The 21,129-nt window shown below is 53.1% G+C and overlaps 9 protein-coding genes across 9 annotated transcripts; 6 read left to right on the forward strand and 3 right to left on the reverse strand.

Annotated features, from left to right (window-relative positions):
* Positions 1–2,375: 2,375 nt before the first annotated feature.
* On the forward strand, positions 2,376–3,030 carry BU25DRAFT_425487 (uncharacterized protein; the record flags this gene model as incomplete). Its single annotated transcript, XM_033708352.1, has 2 exons — positions 2,376–2,392; positions 2,442–3,030. 2 exons carry the CDS (start codon positions 2,376–2,378, stop codon positions 3,028–3,030), a joined length of 606 nt encoding a protein of 201 aa, XP_033556975.1.
* A 1,119-nt stretch (positions 3,031–4,149) lies between these two features.
* BU25DRAFT_434675 (cytochrome P450) lies at positions 4,150–5,798 on the reverse strand (the record flags this gene model as incomplete). The annotated part of the gene is made up of 4 exons (XM_033708871.1): positions 4,150–4,426; positions 4,480–5,087; positions 5,137–5,661; positions 5,712–5,798. 4 exons carry the CDS (start codon positions 5,796–5,798, stop codon positions 4,150–4,152), a joined length of 1,497 nt encoding a protein of 498 aa, XP_033556976.1.
* Positions 5,799–7,776: 1,978 nt separating this feature from the next.
* BU25DRAFT_205524 (uncharacterized protein) lies at positions 7,777–9,320 on the forward strand. Its single transcript, XM_033701143.1, has one exon. The coding sequence runs from the start codon at positions 8,004–8,006 to the stop codon at positions 9,114–9,116; it is 1,113 nt and encodes a 370-aa protein (XP_033556977.1). The 5' UTR covers positions 7,777–8,003; the 3' UTR covers positions 9,117–9,320.
* A 67-nt stretch (positions 9,321–9,387) lies between these two features.
* On the reverse strand, positions 9,388–10,566 carry BU25DRAFT_205489 (60S acidic ribosomal protein P0). The gene is made up of 2 exons (XM_033701142.1): positions 10,250–10,566; positions 9,388–10,197 (listed from the first exon to the last, which is right to left on the reverse strand). The coding sequence occupies exons 1-2, from the start codon at positions 10,491–10,493 to the stop codon at positions 9,494–9,496; spliced, it is 948 nt and encodes a 315-aa protein (XP_033556978.1). The 5' UTR covers positions 10,494–10,566; the 3' UTR covers positions 9,388–9,493.
* A 138-nt stretch (positions 10,567–10,704) lies between these two features.
* BU25DRAFT_443021 (guanine-N(7)--methyltransferase subunit TRM82) lies at positions 10,705–12,371 on the forward strand (the record flags this gene model as incomplete). Its single annotated transcript, XM_033709336.1, has 4 exons — positions 10,705–10,857; positions 10,941–11,146; positions 11,192–12,077; positions 12,129–12,371. 4 exons carry the CDS (start codon positions 10,705–10,707, stop codon positions 12,369–12,371), a joined length of 1,488 nt encoding a protein of 495 aa, XP_033556979.1.
* Positions 12,372–12,996: 625 nt separating this feature from the next.
* Positions 12,997–14,944, forward strand: BU25DRAFT_415032 (thioredoxin reductase). The gene is made up of 5 exons (XM_033707442.1): positions 12,997–13,020; positions 13,094–13,520; positions 13,602–13,773; positions 13,829–14,552; positions 14,611–14,944. Exons 2-5 carry the CDS (start codon positions 13,495–13,497, stop codon positions 14,757–14,759), a joined length of 1,071 nt encoding a protein of 356 aa, XP_033556980.1. The 5' UTR covers positions 12,997–13,020; positions 13,094–13,494; the 3' UTR covers positions 14,760–14,944.
* Positions 14,945–14,996: 52 nt separating this feature from the next.
* BU25DRAFT_415034 (uncharacterized protein) lies at positions 14,997–16,105 on the reverse strand. Its single transcript, XM_033707443.1, has 4 exons — positions 15,562–16,105; positions 15,451–15,509; positions 15,336–15,400; positions 14,997–15,288 (listed from the first exon to the last, which is right to left on the reverse strand). The coding sequence occupies exons 1-4, from the start codon at positions 15,967–15,969 to the stop codon at positions 15,218–15,220; spliced, it is 603 nt and encodes a 200-aa protein (XP_033556981.1). The 5' UTR covers positions 15,970–16,105; the 3' UTR covers positions 14,997–15,217.
* Positions 16,106–16,201: 96 nt separating this feature from the next.
* Positions 16,202–18,156, forward strand: BU25DRAFT_205605 (uncharacterized protein). Its single transcript, XM_033701144.1, has one exon. The coding sequence runs from the start codon at positions 16,477–16,479 to the stop codon at positions 18,070–18,072; it is 1,596 nt and encodes a 531-aa protein (XP_033556982.1). The 5' UTR covers positions 16,202–16,476; the 3' UTR covers positions 18,073–18,156.
* Positions 18,157–18,597: 441 nt separating this feature from the next.
* On the forward strand, positions 18,598–20,155 carry BU25DRAFT_205614 (cystathionine gamma-lyase). Its single transcript, XM_033701145.1, has 3 exons — positions 18,598–18,868; positions 18,920–19,005; positions 19,059–20,155. Exons 1-3 carry the CDS (start codon positions 18,743–18,745, stop codon positions 20,080–20,082), a joined length of 1,236 nt encoding a protein of 411 aa, XP_033556983.1. The 5' UTR covers positions 18,598–18,742; the 3' UTR covers positions 20,083–20,155.
* The last annotated feature ends 974 nt before the right edge of the window (positions 20,156–21,129 follow it).

A 21,129-nucleotide genomic window follows, 5' to 3' on the forward strand; every position in this document is an offset into this window, starting at 1 on the left:
AGAGGGACTGATGTATATGTGCATTTTGAGCGGCCGCTAATGGCGGCGGTTAGTGCGATGTGCTATTTGAGAGGGTTGGTGAGGCTTGAGGTTGAGTGGAGTGGCAGAGGGAATCGTGGGGTGGTGAATCGGGAGATGAATGCTAAGGTTAGGAATCTGGTTAATGTTGGAGCACGCGAGAGGGATGTTGTGGTTGTGACCGCGTCGACATGAAGGATTAATGGCGTGGAGGGCTGAGTCGTGGAAGTGATAGGAAGGTGAAGGTGACGTCACGTGCCATGCTTCCGCTTGGTCTTCTGCATTAGTCAACCAGTCCATCCTTTTCCCCTCCAAAACACTACATTATCATGAAATTACCAACACAACCAACCCGGTTGCCTCACACAGCTCTCAAGAAGATGGCAGTCTCCTCAGGAGCCCTGTACGTACTACAATCGTCACATCGACGTGCGCTAATTTGATTCGCAGGACCTTCCGCAATCAGACTCAGTCTTTCTTCCTTCATCTGCCACCTGATCTGCGCAACAAGATCTATGCCTACGCTCTCGGCGGCTTCGACATCGCCTTAGCCCACAATAGGCATACCGACAGTTGGTTACTCGTTTATTAGCACCGAGGCATATCCTATTAATCTTACACTACACTCATAGGGAAGGATGTTGTGGCCTTAACTGCGACAGGCCGCCAAATTAACTTCGGGGCCGACTCTTTCCCTTTTGAACTAGGCAAGTTCATGGGAGAAGCGGAAGATCTTCGACACTTCTGCGCGCGTCTCAGCCTTACTGCGAGGGCCCAACCCGTAGCAGTCAAGACTGTGCACATCATGCTAACCCGAAACAAGATCGATCAGAGGATTATGACCACTGGACCAGTTTTACTAATCCATCACAGCGTAGTTCGTGCTATCTGCGCTTTGTCGAGTTTGGGAGGACTGGAACACATCACGGTAAAATGGTCGCAACGTGGGTGCCATGAAGGTAGAGTTGCATGCATGCATCAGGAAGCTCATCGAAACAGCCTTTGGAAATCGTGAAAGCGGAGTCGCTCTCAAAACTCCTAGTTACAACCCGCTTCTGTTTTAGGGCTTCCTAACACGGAGAAGATTGTCAGCGCGGAAAGGCTTTTCGGAGCATCATGTATGACTAGCTTCATCGACTCACCAGGTTGAATTCTTCCATCCTTGTTAGCGATGCCCAACTCCTGATCTGTTTTGTCTTTCACTGCTACTCTCATTGAGGCCGCGTGAGCTTTCCCTATGTGTGCATCTTCGCAAGCTGTATTTGACACATGGTCAATCTCATTGGGACATTACCATGTACGAATCCAGACAATCAACGATTCAACTTCAACACACCAACCCAACAATAATGAACATGGATACTATGTAATCGCGAGCCCTGTTCGTATCCCTTTCGATTCACTAACTTTATTTGCAGCAATCTTCGAAACCAGCGAAAATCGCCCTTCGTCTGCCACAAGAGATTCGTACCCAGATCCATAAAGACACATTGGCTGGCCACAACTTTGTAACTGTCCCCCGTCACTCCGGCATCAAAGTCTTTGAGGTCTACGATGATAGAGAAATCCACGATCGCAACGAGCAACGAAATCCTAAGGCACTTTGTTTTATCTACCGCTTCATTTACCACAAGACCGGCAATATCTACTTCACCATGAATATCTTCAAGTTGATTGAGACCGAGCCCCACACCTTCCGCAAACGTCACCTCGCCCTTCCAATCCTACGTTATGTCAAGATTATGTGGATTTTCCTTTCCATTGACGATATCAAACCCTATGTGAATAAATATCCACCCCATCTCAGCGCTTTGCTCATGCGCAAACTACAGGGTTTGCAGCGCCTAAAGGGATTAGCATGTATGAAAGTCACATTCTCGACGACATATTCGAAATGGGTAGAGTGGACAGCCCGTAAAGATAGTCAGGGTGGCAAACCCAAGCCTGCGCTCGCATTTGGCGGATCGTAAAGATAAAGGTCTTTGAAAACGTGTATATAAGAACAGCACAGGAGTCAGAAGGGGCACTCAAAAAGACTTGGAAGCGGCAAACCGCGCACGTTGTACTGGAGGGAAGGAACGTGCAAAGTTGTGAATCATCACTCGGAGTCTTCACGCCATTGCGTCGATCAGCTTAGTCTCTGTGATATTCCGTATTGGTGAGCACTATTATTCCTTCGATTGCTGGTCTGGTGTTTGCATAACCATTGTTGTTGAGGTGTTCTTGCCTTCACCTTCACGTTAGCGTCAGCGCGGTCACGGCACTGATCATATACATCTCGTCTCGCACAACTCTACCAACCACCAACACCACCACCATAACTCACCCAAGGCATTTCACAGCCCTTCTCCAGTAGCATGGATGCCAAAGATATGTAAGGATTAACATCGCAACTGCCATGTCTTACTGACCGGCCGTCGTAGCACCTTCCACAACCAGGCGGCGTCACCCTTCTTCCGACTTCCACCCGAGATCCGCAACCATATCTATACTCTGGTCTTCCGGAGCGACATAGTCTCAGTGTACCCGCATCCCCACCGTGTTACATTCTGCATTCGAAAACACCCCGACATGGAGGACACCAATGAGCCACACCCTGAGCACAGTGAGAACGAGCTGCAAGAGCCTTATGTCTTCCAATACACTTGCCGCCAGATCTTTCACGAAGCTGGAGACCTGTACTTTGCGCTCAACACATTCGAACTCCGCGAGAAGAGGCCCCACAAGTTCAGTGAAAGCCATCTTGCACTTCCATGCTTGGCTCGTATCCGAAATGCCCGTATCAGCGTCACCACTTGCACTGCATACATGCCTGACGGCAACCTGAGGCTTGGAGGAGTACAGGCCCGTAAGGTGAGACTCCTCGGTATGCTGAAGGGGTTGACCAAGGTCATGGTCACTATCTGGTCTTGCCATCCGAGCGGTTACACCAAGGAAGAAAAATTTGCTGAGGTCAAACGTGTTTTCGAGACCGAGAGGAGAGGACAAGCTGTGAAGTTTGTTCTCGAATAGCAAATGAGCGAAAGGCGCGGTCAGCATTATCCAAAGCATCGTCGGAGCAGCTCCACACAGGCTCCAAGAGATGGGGACAAAGAGTCTGTAGAAAGAAACTACAAGCGATACTACCATAAAGCAGGGGGACGAAGGGTAGAGCCGAATGCAATTGCTTCAGGCGTTCAAGTGCGAAAGACTCACATCCATTCTCCGAAACCTTGCGGCTACTCACACCGAAAACCTTCTGCTTATAAACGACATGCAAAATGTACGGACCACCCCCTTCTTGGTACACTAGCCCTTAAAGCCACACGAAGACCCACTGTCGAAGCTACCTGGATTCGGTGAAGGAGCAGGGGGAGGTGCGGGCGGTCTACCTGTGATATGTGCGGGGCCGGCACTATGACGAGATAGATGACGTTACCATTCATCCGTGGGATTCGTGAGAGGCTGCCCAGGTCTGGTTCAGAGTCTGTAAAGGTATGGCTCAGGGCCCTGAGCACGTCAGAGAGCATGTAAATAGGGGTCGGGTCTCCCCCACATACTACATCGGTACCTCTGGCCACTCAGAGTGCGCCTTTTGCCTGTCAGATGTGAGTGTCAGACCGATAACCTTGCATAAATCAAAGATGACCACTAAGCTTGACAAACATTATAAGCTTCGCCACCTGCAAGGTAAAGCACTATAAGTGTTCAGATATACCCCATGCATCTTCACTCGCATCACAATGCCAGCCAATCGGCTCATATGAGTTTGCATGAAATGCACTTTCGTAGACATCTAGAAAGCCGAAGAGCGATTCTCCGACAACGTAGCGCAATCAGCGCAAGATAGAGCTATGCGATATTGAACAAAGCCAGATAGTCGGAATGGATGATCTTGTATGCAGTGAAATAAGCTTTCGGGAGTTGCACATGCACTTAGCTTACGGGTTCAGCTACCCAAAGATACACACCATGCGGTATCATGATGCAGGCGCGTACGTGTGCTATATAATTAAAGGCAGTGCAGAGTGTTAATGCGAAGGATGCGAGTCTACCTGAAGATGTTCAGTATCATTTCTTATTACTTGGCAACCATATCCAGTTTGCCGCTACCGCTATCGTGAATTCATTATGCGTTACCTAATCCCATACCTAGTTGAACGTAATCTCGCATCGATGCGCCTTGGGTGCAATCAAGAAGAAGTTCTCAAACTCCATGCTCTCAGGTGTCGTGCTCGCCGCAAGCTTGACGCCCTTCATCTCCCTGAACATGAACGCTACTGCATACCTCAACTCCATACGTGCAAGGTGAATACCAATGCATGATCTCGCACCGGCACCGAAGGGGTGAAAGGCTGTTTTTGCGGCAGGCGATAGTGCTTCGGCGGGGTAGCCTTCTTTCGAGGCGATCCAGCGGTAGGGATTGAAGCTGGAGTGTATCAGTGTGATGAAGAGACGAGATAAGTTAGAAGATGAGCTTACGTCAGAGGATCACTCCAGATGTTGGGGTCGCGGTGGAAGGTGTAGGCTTGTGTGTCGACAGTCACGCCTTGTGGGATGTAAAGTCCGGAGAACTTAGTTCCACCCTGAGGGACGACACGGGGCAAACTGCTAGGTGCGGCACCATACAGTCGGAGGGTCTCTTCGATGACAGCGTTAAGCAAAGGAAGGCTGATCAAGCTGTTCTCAGTGAAGTCTTCTGCAAGTGAGGCAACCTCTGCTTCGAGAGCAGCTTGTAGGTCAGGGCGCTGGAGGACAGCCCATGTGAGGTAAGTTAAAGTGACGCCAGTGGTATCAGTGCCGGCAATGATGACATTCATAGCCTCAATCTTGACATCCATGTCGTCGATGTGACCCTCACCCTCCTTCTCGCAGTCCTCGATGACCTTGGCGAAGATGTTGGCCTCACCCTGACGGGATCGCGCCATCTCTGCTGCACGGCCAGCGCCTTGGAGGATGTACTCGTTCGCGTTGAACATCTCCTGCACAGCAGGGATGGGAACGAACCTCAACAAGCGCAAGAAGGGCATCTCGACCATGATACCAGCACCCATAGTGAGCTTCTTGAGCACGCGAAGGAACTGGTTTTGCTGTGCAAACTGTCAGTGTGATACCTGAATTGTGGGGCACAGCACTTACATGTCCTGTCTCCAGCATACCAAATGACTCTCCGAAGGCTAGGTGTGCGCTGACGTCGGAGGCAAGCAGCATCCACCAGTTGTACACATCCGCGGTGCCCTTCACAGCATCTGCCTTGATCTTGTTGACAGCAAGAAGTGCCTTCTCTCTGACAGTCGACTCCCAGTTCTCGACAAGGTAGGTCCTACTGAACGAGCGGGACAAGAGCTTTCTTCTGGGTCCATGCTCGCGAGGGTCAAGCATGGTGAAGACGCCTGCCTTGGGGAAGTTGGCTAATCGCAAGTACCATTCACTCTTCATGTACTTCGTGCCGATCTTGTGGATCTCCTTGAAGGCATCGAGGTCTGCCACACCGACCTCATTAGGTGACAGTCGAACGACCGGGCCATACTCCTTGTGAAGTGAGTCGATGTAGAATATCCTCTGGCCTGTGACAACTGCTCGCTTCAGTCGGAGATGTGTGAAGCGAGTGTACCAAGGTCCCGGAAGATGTCTTGTAGGGCACGTGAGACCTACATAGAGAAACTGGTACAGTCAGCACCGAGTAAAGGCTGAAAGGACTTGGTGGAGCATACCCGGAGGGTGAGGAGGATGAGGCATAACACAGTAAAGTGCACAGGATTAAACCCACCAGGGGCATTTTCCTTGACTGATGGGATCATTTTGGATGTGCTCGCGTGATTTTCGAAGCTAGTAACGCTGAATACGAAGAGCACCAATACAGTAACCAACGTAGCCACTGAGCTTCATATACCTTCTGCATGGCTGTGCGTACTGATAACGGTGAATGTGGGGATCCGAGATGTTCGACTTCCCAACTTCGCAAGTGGGTTTCATGCTGCGTCTTCGTAGTCTGACCGCAGTGTACGATGTTCTCGTGCCGGATAAAGCTGTCTGACTGCAGTGAATGCGATGTTCTCGTGCCGCATACAGCTGTCTGACCTAAGAGTTCGGCTGTAGGTTCGGCAATAACAGCGGGGTTGGCGCTTATTTGCATCATGATTATTGTGGAATGCGGTTGAGGTTGAGGCGTGTGGTCGCAATTGCCTTGCGGTAGCTGTTCAAGGCATGGTAGTACTGCGAATGGCATGCTGATTGGGGGTTCTTCAATCGGCCTGTCAAGAATGCTTGAAAAAGCTTGGTCATCGTGTTATAACGAGTGAGAAACGTTGCATTCTATCAGGTACCCGAATCGGGAAGAGCGCCCGAGGTGATCGACAGCTCGCTGTGACGTTCCAGCATATCCGGAGTGCGGGCTCCCTGCACAAGTCCGCAACCCCTCCCACCAATCGGCGTAAGCAGCTTGTCGTTGTCCCACTCAGGAGGCCCTGAGAGATGGTTGCAGCTCGAGCATGATCAGTTGTCTGAAGTTGCAGGCTGAGTGCAATACGGGTGCTGCTAATTGTGCGACGGGCATGCGAGACGTGAGGTGGCTGTGCCAATCAGCAAGCATTCAAACCTTGGTTCAGCCCTGCAACAAGGGTCTACGCTCAGGCTAGAGATTCGACGCGAAGACAAATATTGACAAGAGAAGGCGTTATTAGAACAGGGAACATGTAAGCGATGGTATGTGCTCCATGCTCTGATGTCTCGTCGATGGAGGACATCCATTCCGCCCCGAGTTTCGGGGCTTGAAGGCCTTCTGGTCAGCAACTTGTTGCTGCTACTCGGTATCTAGCAATGAATTGTAGTCGTGATCAAAGAACGACATGTTAGCATCGAATGTCGAGCCTCGAGATACTGACGACACATCATTGCAGCGAGGCATTGTACAGCAGCTGACGAGGGTGAGACTAACGCCACAGCAAAGTAAGGCTTTCAAAGGACGTCAAGGAAACACGTAACGTAGAGGATTCTCCTCGTCGTCCGTCCGCTGCTGTCGAACACGGAAGGTGCGAAGACATGTAGGAAGAAGGTGGAGCTACAGCTATGAAGTTGTCAGCGGCTCTCGAGAAACCGGGAAAGCTGGACATAAGGTCTGTGCGTGTTGAATGCAACACTCACTTTTTGAATGAGCAGAACAACCACATTAAAGCGAATTTGTATTATAATTATATAGCAAAACGCTAAGTACTTAGCTGCCTTGCCATTGTACTTTTTTTTAGTGCATGGAGGCGTGCTGGGCAGCTGTCTATAGTTCTGTTCACGCGCTTCTTGTCAAGAGGAGCGAATAGGTTCAGAATTTTGTGAGCATACAAAGTCCTCCTCGTATTTCTGGTGTAATGTCTGAGTTTTGAAGCCTTCTGCACCTTTTTGTCCTCTTGATATCATTCACAGTAGGCTTTGGCACCTTGAAACTCCTTGCAATGCCCTCATACTGCACGTGTATTCCATGACTTGACAAAACCACTTAGCACCCATCATCCTTAAGCGCTGAGACGTGAGAACCTGGGGAGTTTTCTCCTCCTCTGGCAGCACCAACTTGCATGGATGGGTTTCAAACGCTGCACAGATTTGCTTTTGTGATCAGCTCCATAATTCTGCAGCTTCGAGAATTAAAAAATGTATTGTATTTGTGGTTGTAGAGAGCCTTGAAGTTGAGTACTCTCTTATTGTTGAGATGGCGCACACGCACAGACCCTTGTCCGGCTTTCCCGCTTTCTCGAGAGAGCGGCTACAGCTGTGACAATTCGGACCAAAGTCGCAAACCCAGAGTACATTGGCAAGGAATTACCTGATTGGTCCGAAAAGCGCACAATTGCTTGTCGTTTGTTGAAGCGAACGACTGGTGGAACTAAAACGACTATCCACACGTCTTCTAAACGCCTACAGTCACAGCATTGTGTATTGACTCACATTGCTCAAATTTTCTTGAGTATATATACAGCTTTTCCAGCCTTATTTACTTGTCCCCAGCGCTGTATACAATGGAAGTCTACGAACATTCTCCCACGTCATCGAACCTTCAGAAAGCTCTTAAATCCGCTCTTCCATGCAGCATCAATCTAGTCTATCGCACACAACACCCCTATCAATCAGAGCACGCACACATACTATCAACAATCCCCCCATCAGCCACAGACGTGCCAAAATGCTGGGCAGCAGCATACATCGACCGCTCCATGCGCCCGGGAACCGAACTCTGGCTCTTCGCCGCTGGAGAAGACCCAAATCACGCAGCTGAACAAGACGGAGCACCAAACAGAGTCCCGGATGGAGCATCAAACCACTCTACCTCAACCAAAAGATTCTGCCCACAATGTAGACTCGCCGTACTATCGCTACTAGACAACATGTACACACTGCCCCTCCCACCCCTCCACCCAGATGAACAACCCTCTCTGGAACTAGCAAAGCAGCACGAAAAAGAACATCCCGAGTCCGGTCCCGACGTAGTCTACGACCTCTCCCCAGGAACATACATGCGGCACCTGCTCTGGCCCGGGGTCGTCACACTAGGCGCGTGCCACCACTCCATCGTCTCTCTATGTCGCGAAGCGGGGATCCTGCGCTCAGAACTCCCAGGCGTGAACGCCGTGCTCAACAAGTTTCTGTTCAGAATCACGGACCTGCCGAGCGTCAAAAGCTTGCCTGAAGGATTGAGGTGGGGCGAGATGAGGGAACGCGATCTACCGACTGTACAGGCGCGGACGAGTATCCCGCGGGCGATGCGCACACTGCTGAGTCTGAAGAGTGTGGGCGTATTTGAAGAAGCTACGGATAGGGCTGTGGCGTGGACGTTCCTGGGGCTGGATGGGAGTCTGACAACGCTGCATACGGAGCCGGAGTGGCGGGGCAAGGGGATTGCGAAGGCAGTTGCGGCGAGGATTATTGGAGAGTGTGCACCGGGGTTGGCGGTGGATGAGAGTGAGATGGCGTGGTCGCATGCAGACGTTTATGTGGGCAATGCGCAGAGTGAGAGTGTGTGTAGGAGTTTGGGGGGAAAGGCGATGTGGGAGCATTATTGGGTGAGGATAGATCTCTCGAAAGCAGGGTCACTGGCGAAACATGCATCACAAGATGTAGACGGTAGAATATAGATCACGCATGCAAAAGTAGAAGATGGTTTGAAGAATCTTGGGTATCTGATTGATAGTCAGCCTTATGCTCTTCGAAATGCAAGGTTCGAACAGGTTAGGTATGAAGTGCTCAGGAAAAAATTAGAGTTGTGTTGCGTTTAGATCCTCATAGAGATCAGGGTTAAAAAATTATCATCATCGCGGGGGTAGTAAGGAAGAGGAGTAAGCTTACCATTGGCTGAATGAGTGCTGCTGCTCGAACGAGCACCACATGCAGTCAGTTGATTTGAGAAGTTCATCTTGTCGTATTGTCGTTGACTCTATATCATCAAGACGTCGCTCAACAGGCCGTGGCCATGCAGGCTGATCTCTGACGAAGTCGTTGCGAACGCACATGCTTAGTCGAAAAGACCAAAGCCCATGTCATCGTCCTCAGACTCCTCCTTCTCCTCCTCCTTAGCAGCCTCAGGGGCAGCCTCGGCAGCACCGCCGGAAGGAGCGGAGCCAGCGGCAGGGCCAGCAGAAGCGTACTTGTCAGGGTTGGCAATACGGTCCTTGAGCTCAGCAATCTCCTCCCACTCGTAGTTGGTCTCAATAGCAACAGAGAGAACCTTCTTGTAAGAGTTGACGATGGAGTGCATGACGGAGGGCAGGGTGGGGAAGTTGGCGGCCAGCGAGATGGAGGCGATGGTAGCGATGGCGCTGGAGAAAGCCTTCAGGAGCTGGGACTCCTCGATGTCAAGGACGGAGGCAGCGAAGGTGTTGCCGTTGTCGTAGATCTGGTAGATACCCATACCGTAGGTGAAGGGAGAGATGTTCAACATGTTGAGCAGGGTAGCCTCGGAAGCACCGACCTTGCTGCCAGCCTCAACGAGCTTGAGATCGGAGGTAATTTCGATGGTACCACGGGCAATCTTGGTGGGGACACCGAGAGCCTGGAAGAAAGAGGTCTTACCAGGCTCCATACCAGTGTTACCAGCGGGGACGAAGACATCGCCAGGGGCGACGGCACCGGCACGAGCGGGGGCGGCGACACGGTTAGACAGGATCTTGTCACGGATCTCCTTGAGGTCACCGTTGGTGAAGACGAAACCGACGTTGCCTGTTCACTTGTCAATGGCACGCGCTGGAGCGGCGCGCGGAGCTAGACGTACCCTTGACGTGGGGGAGGAGACGCTCGTACTCGGGAGAGTCGTTGATGAGACCCTTGAGCGCACGGCGGACCATGGTGTTCTTGCCCATCAGGACAACACCCTCACCGCGGAGGGACTGACGGATCTCGTGCATCTGCTGCGACGAGACATTGTCGACGGTGACAATGAAGATCGAGGAGTACTCCTTGAGGAGAGACTCGAGCTTCTCGAAGTAAGCGGCCTTGGTTTCCTTCTTGCCCCCCATTGTGTTCGGTGTGACGCAAAGGGATGTTTAAGGTCTTTAGTTTTGGTGAGGTGGTGTTGATGGTGTTGTCAGCTGCAAGCTCGGCGAAGGGAAAATTGACTGTGGTGTGGCTCGTGCGCACGACATCACGCTAGCCGGACGAGGCGAGGCGGCTCCATGGAAAAAGCAGTGACTTCGCGGTGCATGTTGGTAATGAACGTAAACTAAAAAGATGACTTCCCCTTACCAGTGCCTTGTCGCGCGCGAGTCAACAGAGACTGGACCGGGCGGATGGACGCTTTTTGGCGCCTGCGGTTCCACGCTCGTTGCACAGTCTAGCAGTGGAGGCACCTCTGCTTGGACGAAGCCAGATGACCCTGTGACAGTGAGTGGTGCATTTCCATGTGGTCGCGATTGCAGCGTGTTGTGGAAGTTGCAAAAGGCGTGAAGATGAGCTAATGTAAGCAGGAAACCCAACCTCAAGATGAAGAAACAGAAGGACCACCAGAGAAGAAAGTAAAGTTGTCGCAACCACCAAAACAGCAAAAGGCAAATTTCTCCAACTTGATCGTCTCAAGCGATGGGCGATACTTGGTCGGTGTCACCGGCGAGGACAAGTGCATCCGTGTCTTCGAGACCGACATTACAAACCAGTTACGGCAACTCAGCGAGAGGTAGGAAAACTTGAAACTTTTCAGTGCCAAAGCTCACGTTTATAGATGCATGACAAGAAGGCCTTGCTCGATCGCCTTAACATCAGACGACTCGACAATATTGTGTGCAGACAAGTTTGGAGATGTCTACTCCCTGCCTCTGCTTCCCTCACCAGACTACCAAGCACCTGAAGCCCCAGCACCAGAGCCAACCAAGGAAGCCGAATGGGTGCCCTCCGCAACTGTTCTCACCGTCCACTCTGGCAGGAATCGTAAAACTCTGGAAGACCAGCTGAAGCAGAAGAAGAAGGGACCTGCGCCCCCGAAGGACGACATGAAATTCGAACACCAACTCCTTCTCGGCCACGTCTCCATGCTTACAGATATCGTCAACGCTGAGGTGGACACCCGCAGATACATCATTACAGCAGACCGAGATGAGCACATTCGCGTTTCTCGGGGGATACCGCAAGCCCACATCATCGAAGGATTTTGCTTTGGTCACGAGGCCTTCATCAGTAGACTGTGTCTCACCCAGTCCGGTCGGCTTGTGTCTGGTGGTGGGGATGCAGATCTGTATGTTTGGGACTGGCAAAACTTCAAGCTTCTTGAGAAGCTGCCACTTCTTGACGCCGTTGCGGACCATCTCAAGTCTCGCTCTGAACTCGCAGTGGGGGAGATCTCGAAGGTAGCAGTGTCCGGTATCTGGAGTGTGGCATATCAGGACGAGATACTTGTGGCGTGTGAGGGTGTCCCAGCTCTGTTCTCGTTCAAGGTGGGCGCAACGACAAATTCTGGCAGCGCATCCACAGAGTTCAGCAGCGCAATAGCGCTCAAAGGCAATGCGCTCGATGTTGCCTTCCTGCCGATATCTCCAACATCGTCAGTGGTGGTTGTCTCTATCGATCATGTGCACAAGCCAGGTTCCACCAAGGAAGCCCGCGAAGACAAGGTAGGACATGTTGCAACTATAGCGGCTTCCACGCCACTGACAATTGCACAGGACGTATCTCGTCTACAGTGCTTCTCTGCCGAAGAGAACGGCAAATGGCAGGAGGACTCTCACACATCGGAGGCGTTAAAGTCGTTTCACGACCAAGTATTCGACGTCGAGGCTGGCGCAATCGGCGGCGATGATTCGGCGACCGGCAACGGAAAGGGTCTGGGGTCGGCAGATGATAAAGCACTGCGAGACATGCTCTACAATGTGGAGAACCTCAGGAAGCGTCCAGGCGCTGAGGATTAGGTAGTCGACTAGTGCGACAACGCTACAAGTGACAAAGCTGCCCCTCCGGCTACATGTGTGGTGCATGTGCGTGATGGAAGATGACGCGTGACGTGTGAGGTTCTGGGCCTGTCTGGCATGTGCATCGCAGCAATCAGATCCGAACAGCAGCCGGCATGGCAGGGACCTTTACATCCCACACATCTGCAGATGTTGGGGGACACGAAGGCCACGTAGGTTCGGGACAGTCGTACTAGATTAAGCTTCATCATCACTGTCACATTTGAAGTACATGTTGGGCATTGATCACGATGCCGTCTTTGAGGCTCTGGCCAGGCCAACATGTGCACCATAGTTATCAGATCAAACGAGCAATGCCGTAGGACGCCGATATGCAACTGCAAGGACAGGCAGCGGTGGCCGAGGCTAACGAGTCGATCGATACGGACGCCTCGCTGCAATTGTGTCAGTTTTGCAGCAAAAAGCCTGCGAGCTATGGTGGAGTGGGTATGATGGGAGTCTAGTACTCTGCGATTTCTAAGAGACCGGGATTATCAAGCTAGCCCGACCGGCGCCGATGGCGTATCGTGAGCACCAGCATTTTTTCCCAGGCCCTCTCTCAAAACTCGCAACAACACCACTACTCTGACACTACAGCAGTACAGTCAAGGTGAGTGTCTTTCTTGCGGCTCGGGGACACCCATAGTCAGAATAACGCACTGCTAACACCGCGGGTATTGCAGTACTGACCGCTCTCACGAACAACCCCTCCGTCACTCGGCTCGTCGTCACCTCACCTACGTCACACGGAACCTCGAAGCTCCAGCATCGCCGTAAACGTGCAGTTAGCATTCACCAGGAACCAACTTTCAAAACCTCTCTGCGCAACCGTCCCTTGTGAGCCACCTTCTGCGCCACCGCCCCTCGTGAGCCACCTTCTGCGCAAACGTCCCACATCCCCCTTTCGCGATCCACTTCTACGATTGACACGCGACAGTCGCACGCCGCCAAACTGTTTGCCTCAATCTTTCGCCGGGCGACTCCACGAACAGTATCTTTATTCTCGCTCCCTGTAGCTGCCACTGCTTCGCATAACACACGCACCACTCCTGTTGTGGGGCTCTCCAAGGTAGATTCGCGAAAGATGCACTCAAAACTTGTCATCATTGGGTATGTTCGAGCCCATGAACTCTAGCAATGCAATGTGTTGCCGGACGCTTTCCTGTACAGAATGGAAACTGACTTCTACAGCTCTGGGCCAGCAGGCCACACCGCCGCCATCTATGCCGCCCGCGCTGACCTGAAGCCCGTCATGTACGAGGGTTTCCTCGCGCTTGGCATCGCCGCAGGAGGCCAATTGACCACCACCGATGAAGTCGAGAACTTCCCCGGATTCATGAAAATCCAAGGCTCCACGCTCATGGTCAGTACCCACCACACTCACAGATCTGACCGGCGTCGAACTGACTATTCACCAGGACCAAATGCGCGCCCAGTCCGAAGCCTGTGGCACCGAAATTGTCTCGCAAACCGTCGCAAAAGTCGACCTCAAATCCCGCCCGTTCAAGTACTGGTTGCACCCGATGGGCGACGACGAGGAAATCGAGGAGGAAGAACACACCGCCGACTCCATCATCATCGCTACGGGTGCCAAAGCGCGCCGTCTCGATCTACCGGGTGAGGAGAAGTACTGGGGCTATGGCGTGTCCGCATGTGCCGTGTGCGACGGCAGCCTGCCCATGTTCCGCGACCAGCCACTCGTGGTCATTGGCGGCGGCGACTCCGCGGTCGAAGAGGCGCTGTACCTGACCAAGAAGGCGAAGAAGGTCACCGTGTTGGTTCGCAGGGATAAGCTGAGGGCGTCGCGCACCAACGCCAGGAGGCTGACTACCCACCCCAAGATCGAGGTCATGTTCAACACGGGCGCGAGTGAGATCAAGGGCGAGGAGAAGAAGAACGGGCTCATGACACACCTCGTTGTGAAGAACAACGTTACCAAGGAGGAGCAGACTATCGAGGCCAAGGGACTTTTCTACGCCGTTGGTCACGACCCCGCGACGCAGCTTTTCAAGGGCCAGCTTGATATGGATGAGGATGGTTACCTGATTACAAAGCCGGGTGAGGGACACACAAGTGTGGAAGGTGTGTTTGCGGCTGGTGATGTGCAGGATAAGAAGTACCGCCAGGCGATCACCAGTGCCGGTAAGTCCATCAACCTCCCTCCCCTCTGGAATACGAACGGAGGCTAACGGGAATACAGGATCTGGCTGTGTCGCCGCACTCGAAGCCGAGAAGTATCTCGCCGAGCAAGATGACAACGTTGGCAACGAGCTCGAGATGGAGAACCAGGCCGAGAAGAGCCAGACCAACGGTGTCGTGCCCGAGTACCGCTCCAATCCCCTCTTGTAAGCCACAAGATCTTGTAGACGGCAAGTTACGTTTCTTTCGATATAGACTTGGGATCTTGGGAGGCATTTAAATGGGTGTATTGCATCGGGTAGCGCAGGTTGGCTGGAGCTTTTGCTTGGTGGCTCGCGATATGGCATAGACTTGGTTAGAAATGGGCGTGCGCAATGGAAACATGGAATTATCGATTTATTACGTTTCAGTTGGGTATCTAGTGACTTGTGTGACAGTAACTTGACACTTCAGAACATATGCATAGCGCGTAGATCGAGCGTTGCGAAGTGGCGACTACGCATAGATGTGATACATGGATATCGATGCGATCATAAGAACGTGCAGGACAGCGCCCTCGATGGGGCGCAAGGATGCTGTGTATTGGATGATATGTCCGCATACTTGGCTGGATATGTAGCTGGGACACGGGGTGGGTGATGACTGAGATATGCGGCTCCTGACGAGCATCAACCACGGAACATGCCATTGGCTTTGAGGAGGTTGAGCGCACTCTCGAAGGCTCTCACCACGTTGATGTCTGTGGTCGTCAATGTCTGGATAGAGCAAGAGCGACAATGTTCTTACAATGGTTCCTCTTGTTCTCCAGTTCGTCCTCCTCGTTCTGGACATAGATCGTTCTCGTTTGTAGCCTGGCCTTCGTTAGTGCATGTACGGGCAAAGCATGATGCCTTCAACTTGCCTTTGGAACGTTCGGTCTGTCTCGTGCTCATGTCCAGAGTTTGCCCAGATACGGAAGTACTGTGTTTGGTCAGTCACGCATCAAATGACATGTGAGATGGCGGAGCAGCACCTCCATCAGACTGTTCCATTCTCCCATCGAGCCAGCTTCTTCTTGGCTGCATTGATTGATAGCCTCGTGATACCTCTGATGCAAGTCGCCCCAGTCAAAGTTGGCAATCTGCACTGCAGGGTCGGCGTCTTCCTCATCAGAAGCCTCTTGTTCTGCCTCGACGTCTGGATGTTCTTCAGAGTCGTCACTGCCACGCTGTGCTGAGGCTGGTCGTTCCGTATCGTCAGAGTTTACGCGTTTGTGCCTGGGGCGTTTGGGTGTTTGCTGTCCGTCTGGGGGAGCTGCAGGCTCAGATTTGGAAGCAACATCATCCATCGGAGGCGTTGAGTATTGAGTTAGTCTTGGTGGCGAGGAGTAGAATGGGCACGCGTCTTCCTCTGTGAGGGACGACTCACTCTCGTTGCTCATCCGCGATGCTGTTTGATGTGGTCAGTGCTGTGAGTGAGTGAACGATCAAGAGTCGCGCAGCCTCTCCCACATCAAGGAGATGAGATACTGCGTGACGTCGAGCCTGACCGACGTTCAGACAGTTGCTGAGTTCTTGTGAGCTGTGAGTTATGGAGGCCGTAGTCTTCCACAAACAACGCCATCCGCTTTCGGCCAGCGCAGCATGACGTGCGGCTGGTGCGTCTGACTCGTGCGCGCGCTTCGCGCCTGCTGCCTCCGTTACACTACGATCTTCTGACCGCCAGGTACTGTACTCTTCTCTTCTTTGCTCTTCTTCTCTTTCGACTCTACATACTGCTATGACAACGTAGCTTACCCCACGAAACCATTTATTGGCTGTCCCAGTCCATGGATCTGTAATCACGCACGTTTCCCAGGGCAAACCTCCATTCATCATGGTCCCGCGGTACCCTTCTCGGCCACCACTCCACGGACCTCAGGGAGGCGAGATCACCCAACACCACCGACATGGAGTGCGACATCTGTGGGAAGGCCGGCAGCCAAGGCCATGCGCTGCACTGCATCACCTGCGCCCGCTCGTACCTCGAACAGCCCCGCATCGAGCTCGCGAAGATGCTCATCGACAAGGACGGCGTCGAGAGACACGTCAAGGCCGTCATACAAGGATCAGAAGACAGTTCGAGCGTGTCGCTGTCCGACTCAAAAGGGGGGTTCCTTGTCGACCGCCAGCTATGCACCGACAACTTGAACTGGCAGCGCACGAGGATGGAGACGGTCGAGATTGAAGAGAGGATGACAGTCATCACGGAGCAGGCAGCCCGTCTCCGGGAGCAGATGGAGACTGTGCGGAAAGAGCTCGAAGCCAAGCGAGCGGCGAACGCGCAACGCAAGTCAGACTTGTCCTCTGCTACGTATGGTATCGACTCGCGGCGTGCCAACGAGCTGGACAAGGTGCAGCAGATGGTCAAGAGGATGGACTACAAATCCGGCAAAGTGCACTACGAAACGATCGAGCAGCGGAGACAACTATGCACAACATCTGCGAACCTCGCCGGGCTGAAGATGAGTAAGAGGAGGACCAAGGATGGAGGTATCAAGGAGGTCGTCAATATTGGACCGGGCACGAAGCTGCGCATATGGGACCTTCGAGATATGGACGACGCTCCGCCAGACTATCTTTCTGCTTCTCTCGCTGCTGTCGCCCAGCTGCTTGTACGCGTTGCTGCCTACCTGGGCATACGCCTACCCGCCGAGATTACATTGCCTCATAACAACTATCCTCAACCTACGATTTTCAGCATCGCCTCCTCATACCAGGGCAAGAAAGTACCGTTTCCAGGCACTACACTCTCCGACTCTTCGAGCAGTAGCCCTGAGGCCTCTCGCACCCTCGACCCGCGCATGCCTCTTCCAAAACCTCGCGCCTTGTTCATCGATCGACCCCTGGCTCACTTGTCTGCCGAAGATCCTCCAGCCTATTCGTCATTCATCGAGGGTGCCTCGTTGCTTGCTTACAATATTGCCTGGCTCTGTCGGACGCAGGGCATGAAGGACAATTTCAAAGACTGGGAGGACGTTGGACCTATGGGGCGCAACCTATATCGACTCCTGATCTTGCAGGAGACGTACATTCCACGACGTCCAGAGAACCCGCTCGACAAGGATATGAGCACTGTCAAGTCTGCAGCGTCATCCCTGCGAAGGGGGCCAGTAGGCTTTGGCCAGCTGTCACATGCTACGTCGCACTCGTACATGAGCATGGCAGAAAACGCACAGTACCTCAGCGGGTGGAGCCTGACGCCCACCAAGATTCTTGACGAGCTGAAGGCGTTCTTGCTAGTGGAGCAACAGGCGCAGGAGTGGGATGTGCTTAACCAGAAGGAGTGGGAAGATATGGAGAATCTGATCGCAGAAGACCCCATCATGGTGGGCGACAAGCGATGTAACGCAGGCTTAGATGATGGTCGCAGCTACATCGCCACGACCACCGCAAATGGGACGCAAAAGGACGACATGTCTGAGGGTGGACTTTCTGAGCGTAAGAAGGGGACGAGTGGGTGGACGAAGGTCAAAAGCAGGAGTGAGGATGTGGTGCAGAGATGATACCCTAGTAACGTAGTATAGACACATGGTCGCCGACTTGGATTCCTACTGAAGTTTGTGCTCTCGGAGTGTTCGGCGTGTTGCAACCATGCCGTAATGCTGCTGCATGCTCACGTACCTTTGTACCTTCCACACTCGTCCACCCTGTCCGTACCTGCCGATCTGGTATGTATCTGGTATGTAAGCATGCCAGGGCCGATGTAAAGCGATCGGAGAATACAATCACGCCTTACAAGCTAACCCCAGGGTCGCGAAACCAACGCGCAGCAAGACGGCCGAGGTGGCCGTCCGTGTTTGTAATGTCTCAGCGGGCGAAGGCCATGATTAATCGACTACTGAGAAATGCTCGCATGGTACGGCACTCGCATTCCCGTATATAAGGGCAGCCAGACGCAACGATGGCGAGAGTACCAGTCTCTCTCAGGATCTCAGGGTCCTACCACACCCTCTTGTGCCATCGGCAAACCAAGGCATAACGATCGAAGTTTTACGTTGAAGAAGACCACACGCCCCCGCAACATACGGCGCGCTAAGAATTTCCTGAGAAAAGTTACATTTGCTTGACACATTGAAATCGAGCTGTCGACTCGCCTCCTGCATATCTTGACGGCTTTCCTGCGCAATTGTCTTCTGAAAGCTGCAAGACACACGAGAAGTTGGATTTATCACCATGACGCTCCCCGAACACCCCATCGACACCCCGCCGCGCGCACCGAGTCCAGTGCACAGGTTCGGCACCCTGGCTGTTCACGCCGGAAGCCCGCACGATCCCGTTACTGGGGCTGTAATTGAGGCTGTGAGTGCAACATCTGTCTGTGTTGAAGGACACAGAGGCTGACGGTGCAAGATCTCCCTTTCTACGACCTACGCGCAGACTGCGGTGGGAAAGCCGGTGGGCGAGTACGAGTACTCGCGCTCATCAAACCCCAATCGGTACGCTCCCGCGGTGCTCCACCAAGACGCCGCAAGCTAACACGTCTCTCCAGCGACAACTTCGAACGCGCCGTGGCCGCGCTCGAGCACGCCCGCTATGCGCTCGCCTTCAGCTCCGGCTCGGCGACGACCGCCAACATCCTGCAGTCGCTCGCCGCAGGGTCGCACGTCGTATCCGTATCCGACGTCTACGGCGGCACGCATCGCTACTTCACCAAAGTCGCGCTGACCCACGATGTCAAAGTCACCTTCAGCCCGTCCATTGAGGTCGATATCGAAGAGCTGATCCGCCCAAACACAAAACTCATCTGGATCGAGTCGCCCTCCAACCCGACCCTGACCCTCGTCGACATCCGCAAGATCGCCTCCATTGCGCACCAGCACGGCATCATGGTCGTCGTGGACAACACCTTCATGTCGCCGTACGTGCAGAACCCGCTGGACCACGGCGCCGACATCGTCGTGCACAGCGTCACAAAGTACATCAACGGACACTCGGACGTCGTCATGGGCGCCGCCGCCTTCAACTCGCCCGAGCTCTTCGAAAGGCTCTCGTTCTTGCAGAACGCCATCGGCGCCGTCCCCAGCGCATTCGACTGCTGGCTCGCGCACCGCGGCCTCAAGACGCTGCACCTGCGCGCTCGCGAAGCGACCAAGAACGCCACCGGCGTCGCGACCGCGCTCGAGGCCAGCAGCCACGTTGTCTCAGTCAACTACCCCGGTCTGGACTCGCACGCGCAGCGCGCGATCGCGCTGAAGCAGCACCGCGACGGCATGGGCGGCGGGATGCTGTCCTTCCGTATCCAGGGCGGACACGAGGCCGCGGAGCGCTTCTGCCAGGCGACCAAGATCTTTACGCTGGCTGAGAGCTTGGGCGGCGTGGAGAGTCTGGTTGAGGTGCCGAGCGCGATGACGCATGGGGGTATTCCGAAGGAGCAGCGCGAGGCAGCGGGTGTGTTTGATGATCTTGTGCGGATTAGTTGTGGTGTTGAGGATGAGGCGGATCTGGTGGCTGATGTGCTGCAGGCGCTGGAGAAGGCTGTTGTGGGGCCCAAGATTAAGAACGGTCTTCCCTAAGCACCAGCTTCTTCAAGCGTCAGGCATGGAGTAGGTCATCTGCTCGCAAGAGGAGGAGATATGGTGATTCTGGCAAAAAAGGGCGGTCTAATAAGCACATGAACATGACTCGGCGTTACTGATGAATTCTAGACGACAAACTCCTTTATATCCCAATCCCCAACGTGGGAAGCGTAGCTCTAAGGCGAGCTTTATACTTTATAGATACCAACAATTGCATTGCTCTTACTCCACGAACGTTCAAAGCTTACTGAGCGACCGACTGACAAGATCATCCTGGCAGAGTCTTCTGTCGTTGGGCTTATCTATAGTGGGGCGTGCAATGTGCATGTCGTTCCTGTTCATCGGCAATACATCGCTGGGCGTGTCTCGCAAGCCGAGCGTACGAATTCAGCATCAGTGATTGGCAGTGATTGGCAGTGATTGGCATGGCCGAATTGAGCTGGCCAGGAAGCAAGAGTAGCGATACCACCGCAGAATCCGCGGAACCCGGTCAGGCTTTTCTTCCGGACCATATCACTGCATTCGAGAGAGGACCACCAGCCTGGTTAGCTCGCGCCAAGCTTGAAGGGGTAGCAGTGTGCAAGACCGACATAGTAGTCTGTGTGGGAAGGGCTTGGAAGTATGTACGTGATGTTGTGACTGGTTCGTGCCTTCCGTGAGGATATGTTGAGCTTGAAGTCAGAGTTCACGACGTGCAGGTAGAAGTGTACTTTGAAGTGCTCCGGCGTACACATTACCAGCCTATTAAAGTCTCTCCCTGTAGGCACTGTGCGGAGGCAGTCGAATCAGGGTCATGAGGTAGGGTGATCTGCAAATCCTGAGAATCATGATACATGGATATATCAGTGTCACGTCCACTAATTTATTGTCGAAGCACATCTGCATGTCCACCGCTCAGCACAAGTGTAGGGTGTCTAGTGAGACGATGGCAGATGCCCCGGACAAGGAATGGAAGGATCGCTCAAATTGATGGTAGCTTGCTCTGACATACAAACGCTCATGTTCGTGAACCTCCCTTTTTCATGATTCAAGGAAAGAGATTGA

Source organism: Macroventuria anomochaeta (genome assembly GCF_010093625.1).
Source record: "Macroventuria anomochaeta strain CBS 525.71 unplaced genomic scaffold BU25scaffold_42, whole genome shotgun sequence".
NCBI lineage: Eukaryota > Fungi > Ascomycota > Dothideomycetes > Pleosporales > Didymellaceae > Macroventuria > Macroventuria anomochaeta.